At 31.7% G+C, this 6785-nt stretch overlaps 1 protein-coding gene across 1 annotated transcript; it reads right to left on the bottom strand.

The window, feature by feature from the left end:
* LOC109326147 (putative F-box protein At3g29830) lies at window positions 156-6724 on the bottom strand. The gene is made up of 4 exons (XM_019558860.1): window positions 6585-6724; window positions 6185-6303; window positions 1328-1371; window positions 156-1088 (listed from the first exon to the last, which is right to left on the bottom strand). Exons 1-4 carry the CDS (start codon window positions 6722-6724, stop codon window positions 156-158), a joined length of 1236 nt encoding a protein of 411 aa, XP_019414405.1.

The raw sequence follows: 6785 nt of genomic DNA, 5'->3' as shown, positions 1-6785 counted from the left end.
CTCTATAGTAATAACTAAAAAATCAAAAGAAATGATATCCCAAATCAAGATAAATTGACAAATTGAATAAAATATACTCATAATGTTCAAAACATTAGTGATAGAATCTACTCATAATATATACATGATTTAATTATATTGACTTTGATGAAAAATTAATCATGTACCTGATCAAAATGGCCGTTAAGAAACAATGTATGTAGAAGAGGAGCATTTCTTGAAAGTTCATCCAATAGTTGACTCATACCTCTTGGATAAGTTCCCTTAATATATAACTCAACTGTTTTCAACTGATTCATCCTTGAAATGGTGAAATTTTCAATCTCACCATTAAATATAAAGAGTTCCAAACTTGGGATACTGAGCTCAATGTTTGCAACAAAAATAAGTGGCATCACAAAAAGACGCTTCAACCTCATATTTTGGTTAAAAATTCTTAAAGATTTTAGTACCTTGCAATCAATAAGATGCAAGAACTCTAGATTCAAACAACTAGAGAGTAGAATCTCTAAATCACTTGCTTCCATAGATACATAAACTAAAGTAAGAGACTCCAATAAATTGAGTCTATGTACTACTTCCCGGGTAGGTTTCAACTGGCATTCACAAAGGGACAAACATTTTAGATGAGATTTCTTACTAGAGAGTAGAATATGGAAAGGAAAATTGTAGGGTTCATCATCAATTCTTGCAAACTTAAACTCAAGATCAAGTGTTTCACATTCCTTCCCAATTGCACGATTGACCCACTTATCAATATGAGAAGTAAATTGCTTTCCCAAAGGAAACCAAATTGTAAATGATACAGACTGATTAATTGTGAGTATTTCCAAAAGTTGATCAACTCGTTCGATAAATTGATATTTTTGAGGCAATGGTATAGACTCCAAGGATACATCATCATCTAAATCTATATTGATTACTGTAGGATCAAACACGAGAATTGACATATCCATAGAACGGTCTTTCCATGTGTGGGACAACGCTTTTGTTCTTATGACCTCTTTCAAGTTTAAGAATGTGAAGATGTAACAAATAATACTATTAGGCAATTCACTGATACGGTCTTCAATGTCACTACTTTTTTCCTGTGTAATTATTTGAAAAAAATCACAAGCATTAATCATTAGTACATGAAAGTATTTGAAGAGAATAAACAAATTATGGGCTGCAATAACTCAAAGAATATGACAAATGTGTTAGATGACAAATATTTTTAATTAGAACATGTTTCACAAATAACTTAATGTGAAACGAGTCTATGTTGTATATATTAATAAATGTAATATAAATTAAAGAATCTAGAAGGTAGATAGAAAAAACTCACAAGAGTGTCAACTTTGTAGCTTGAATCTTGCTCCATTTCTTGTGCTGAAATTCAAAGTAAAATCATGAAATCAGAGAGGGAATAAGTGAGCCCTCTAAACAATTGATGATAGTAAATTAGTCGTTCAACCCAATAAACATTAAAACTACTTAGTGAAAAGGGTGATTTTAGACTTTACTTGATGATTTCTAATCACTAAAAGGGAATATTAGGAACATTTCTTCCAACCACTTATACCATGACATGCTTCAATTTAGTTCCCAAAAATTCATTTACAATGAGTAAAAGTTGAAGGCATTTATTCATCCCATGCTGATATTAATGGATAGATAAAAGTTTAGTAATTAATACCAATCATTCTAAATCATTCAATTCTCAATTCACTTATAGGTGGTGAGATCTTATAGAGAAAATGGATAGATAAAATCAAGATAGCAATTTGGTAATACACTATATGAAACCCCCATCCCATGTATGTGGGGGTTCTAGAACCAAAACTCCCATCCCAACTCTAATTTTCACCACCTTTTCCACCATGGGTGTCCAATTCCCTAATGCCCATTATATCGCTATGTATGCACTATAGTAATTGTATGAGGTTGGAGCAGGTATAATGACTTTTAATTAACTTTACTTTCATGAAAAGTCTTCAAAATGAAAGTAGGTCATATATCACTCATACAACAATAACAAAGGTCTCCATTTACAAATGATTAATTCTAATAAGATTACATCTCTATACAATTAGACTACAAGCATTAGTTTACATCTATATTCTAGATTTTACATATGATTTATGTATGCACTGTACTGATTATATGAGGTTGGAGCAAGTATAATGAGTTTTAATTAACTTTACTTTCATGAAAAGTATTCAAAATCAAAGTAGGTCACATATACCTCGTACATCAATAACAAAGTTTTCAATTTACAAATGATTATTTTCAATAAGATTACATCTCTATACAATTAGACTATAAGCATTAGTTTACATCTATACTCTAGATTTTACAGAGATTTCTTCCAATAAATTTTCATCAATGATTTAGATTTTAACATCCCAAAGTAATCAAATATTTAATTGAATTAACAATAGAAATCGCTAGGAAATTAAAAATAATAATAATTGCAATTCTAACCATACAATTTAAAGAATGATTTGAAACTCTTCAATTTAATTCCTTCGACTGCTAGAATTCGAAAATATGTAATACAATAGAAGAAGGAAATAGAGTAATCAAACTTGCCTGCACGAGTACCTTCTCTCCCGAATGTGGAATATCCTATAATCCTCAAGGAGCTTAAATCACAAAGAACTCCACACGATCATAAACTAAGGACGATCAGATTTGAAACCCTAATAGACAAACTCGTAAGCAACTGAACTAAATAAATGGGGCGTTTTGAGATATTTTTATAATGGTTTGACGAATAAGCCCTCTATAAGGGTTTTTATGTAATGACTAATAGAAAAATATAACTGCTTCAACTGGTTAAGACCTAAAAAGTTTAGAAAGTTCAAGGTGCTGGATATTTAAAAGACATGTTTTTTTTTTATTACGGTGTAATAAAAAAGGAAACATGATACATTTTTTGTAATGTCTCGTTGATATTACAATTGAAGGAAATTTTGATAGCTCAAGATGTCAAAAATAATTTTTTGAAACTAAATTTAGACAAATGCATAAAAGTACTACAATCATTTCTCATATCTGATATGGGAACCCCATTTAAACAAACAAAAAAATTGAGATAAATAGTATTCAAATAATTTAATCCCATATGTTAAATTATCTAATAGAAGTACCTATTGAAGACATAGACTCTAATTGAAGCTTGATATTCATGTATCTTCAATGTCTTCTTCCTTTTTCTTCATTTTGTGTGATCTCGATGTCTTCTTGAAAACCATGTCAAGGTCAGAAGCAAAATCTTCTTCACAATCTCCCTTTTTTTATAATGGCAAACCAACACCTTTTGAAATTTGAATTATTATTTGAAATCAACATACTTCATGAGATATAGCATGTTTTGATTTCAAGTATGTTCCCTCTATCTTGTATGCTCCCTTTTGTGTTTAAGTTTTGTGCCTGAAATAAATGTTGATAGAGAAATACAAAATCCTACTTTTTTTCCGTTTTGACTTCATCAATAAGAATGAAAAGCTAGGTTTCCAGCACGATATATACAGTTAGATATATCAAAAAGGGTAACAAGATATAATTTGACTTTATTTTGAAAGCCAAGGTCAAAATAAATAAGATGAACTCAATTTTTGAAAATGTTATATGATAATGAGATAACTTGAAATACCATAGCATGATGACCAAATAAAGCATATTAAGTTCATACATAAACAATAGATAATTGTTCAAACCAAGTACATAATTTTCAACAACAATAGAAAATCTGAACAAGTTCAATAACATCAAAGAGACGGATAAACAATGCAAATCATAATCACAACTACTCTAAGAATCTGGCCCAACTTGATCATTTTATTCAGCGTCCAAGTCCATGTAGTCGAATCGATAAGATAGTCGACGAAGTTCTGTTTGGACTTGTTGATTTGTCGCATCAAGAGTATCCATCCTAGTAGTGATGTAGCCTCTTTTGAGAGAATAAAACGTCCATAACCATTTGATTTGATGGCATGGAGCCAGACAATGATGACTCGACATGAAACGAAGAGGGTTGTTGAGTAGGAGGGTCATTCGAGGGGTTTTCAGTTAGAGTAGTCTAATGATCACCATGATGCTTATAGATCATATTGGTGGTATCCCAAAAGAATCCCACTTTGTGGATGACATCCACATCAATCTTATTTTCCCGAGAATCAAGAACAACCATTGACTCTCCAGCAAGAGATACACCAAAATGATCAGAAATGGCAGTTATGATGATAGCAAAAGGTAAGGGACCAAAATTACCTCTAAAGGCCCACATTTGCCTCATTACATCAATGTCCAATTGATGGGGACATTTTTCATAATAGCATACATCAATTGAAGTTCCATATCACTAAGTTGAGAATAATTTGAAATATTTGGAACTATACTGTAACTAAGAAAGTAGTGAAGCAAACAATCCTCTAGGTTTAAATTTCCAACAGAAAGGATATTTCTACTTTTGACAGTACCACTTATGGCTCTTTGCTTATGCAATTCAATTTCCCTCTTGGGATATCTTCACATAGAGTAGCATAAATCTTATGTGACACACCCTTCTAAGTCATCATATTGTAAACCTGATTCTACTATAATCCATATGTAAGGTATATTACTAAAAATTGAACTTAGGGTTCGAAAATTGATGGCAAGTTCCTTTCCTTTGATAAAAGAGAAGAGTTTATTCTTCTTAAAGGTCATATTGCAGTAAAATACCCTTACTAGTTCTGGGTAGTAGGCACGATGCATTTCATAGAGATTAATCAATTTTTGTTGTCTAAGAAGGGCGGGGAAAATGGAATCATCAGACTCAAATGAGCATAACTTACTAAATTTTGGAGCAAAAATGGGTCTTTGTATGAAGTTCTCCGTGAAGACCTTGCATTGTTCTCCATTTACAAGAAGTTGAGTCAAGTCCAAAGGATTCATCCCTGAGGAGGTTTGTTGCTTCCATAGAGCCATATTGGTTCGTTGCTTCTTAGTTCTTGAAGATGAAGTCATGAATTTTAAGGTTTGAGAAATTAGGTTTTGAGATTTTGAGAAATTGGGTTTTTTTTATTGAGTCCACCAAACACAAAAAATGAGGATTCTAAAGTGTTTGGAAATAAAATGTGATATGAATCACATCAAAAATCACTTAAAACAGTTGAAAATGAAAGTTTTTTGAAGTGGTGGGGGGTTACCACGGTTGGGAAAATTTGAAATGAAGAAGATGAAGTGGAAAAGGTGGGGAAATTCCTTAAATATAACGCAGTGTAATCCCTTACTCATAGTAGAATAATCGGCTATACATCAAGTGTATTTGCCTAATTTTTAGAATTTTAGAGAGTGTAATCGATTACTCTCCATTAATAATCGATTACAGTTTGTTTTGTCCAAAAAAATTAAAATTATTCGATTACACGGTTAGTGTAACAGGTTACATACCTCAGAAAATGAAATTTTTAGCATTTTAAAGCGAATAAAAGCACAAATAGGCATGAGATACACATAATGAAGCATACATAGAGATATGAAAACAAGTTTAGTATAAGTAAGTATCATCAAGAATGCCTAATTCTCGCCCAATTTTATAAAAATGTTTTTTATCCAGTGGTTTAGTAAAGATGTCTGCTAATTGATCGTGTGTATCAACAAATTATAATAATACATCTTTCTTTTGGACATGGTCCCTAAGGAAGTAATGCCTTATATCAATGTGTTTGGTTTGGGAATGCATCACTGGATGTTTGGTGAGGTTTATAACACTAGTATTGTCACATTTTAAGGGAATGTAACCGCAGTCTAATTCACTATCTCTCAATTGTTGCTTGAGCCACAATATTTGGGCACAACAACTATCTGCTGCTATATATTCTACTTCAGTAGTACTTAGAGCAACACATACTTGTTTCTAACAAGACCGTGAGACTAGAGCATTTCCTAGAATATGACAATTGTCACTAGTACTTTTCCGCTCATATTTGCATCCATCAAAATCTGAATCTGAATATCCCACCAAGTCACATAGACTTCCTTTTAGATACCATAGTCCAACATGAGGTGTGCCTTTAAGATATTTCATAATTCTTTTAACAGTAATAAGATATGATTCTTTAGGTTTTGACTGATAACATGCACAAAGATAGACACTAAACATTATATCAAGTCTACTTGCAGTAAGCCAAAGTAGGAAACCAATCATATATACCTCGATACTTAGAAATATCAACATATTTTCTAATTTCATCAGTATCTATGTATGTTCCAGAACCCATATGAGTGACAATTGGCTTGTAGTCATCCATTTCAATCCATTTAAGCAGATCCCTGCACTATTTAGATTGACTAACAAAGAAACCATCCTTGAGTTGTTTGATTTGTAGCCCAAGAAAGTGTTCAACTTTCCCCTCATGGACATCTCAAACTCCACTTGAATCATTTTAAAGAAATGACTACACAAGAGATCATTAGTAGAACCGAAAATAATATCATTAACATAAATTTGTACAAGAAATGTATGATGATCTATTTTCTTAATAAATAGTATAGCATCGACCATTCTTTTGATAAAAGCTTTACTAGTTAAAAAGTTTGTTAGATAGTCATACCAAGCACGTGAAGTTTGCTTTAACTCATAGAGAGTTTTCTGAAGTTTATATACATGAGAGGGATACTTATAATCTTTGAACCCCATAGGTTTATCGACATATACCTCTTCTTGAATATAAGCATTTAGAAATGCACTCATTATGTCCATTTGATATAACTGAAAATCCAAAAAATATCCAATGCCCATCCTCAATTGCATC

The sequence above is a fragment of the Lupinus angustifolius genome, chromosome LG01 (assembly GCF_001865875.1).
Source record: "Lupinus angustifolius cultivar Tanjil chromosome LG01, LupAngTanjil_v1.0, whole genome shotgun sequence".
NCBI lineage: Eukaryota > Viridiplantae > Streptophyta > Magnoliopsida > Fabales > Fabaceae > Lupinus > Lupinus angustifolius.
The sequence above is the reverse complement of the archived record's forward strand: the minus strand, read 5'-3'. Positions and strand labels throughout refer to the sequence as shown.

Excerpts from the sequence above, each read along its gene's own strand:
- LOC109326147 (XM_019558860.1), bottom strand. The coding sequence starts at position 6,724 with ATGAGTGCATTTCTAAATGCTTATATTCAAGAAGAGGTATATGTCGAT. Across the intron at positions 6,304-6,584 it reads AAGCAAACTTCACGTGCTTG|GGATCTGCTTAAATGGATTG; the intron begins GTATGACTATCT and ends TAAATAGTGCAG. Across the intron at positions 1,372-6,184 it reads TGATATTTCTAAGTATCGAG|CACAAGAAATGGAGCAAGAT; the intron begins GTATATATGATT and ends TTTGAATTTCAG.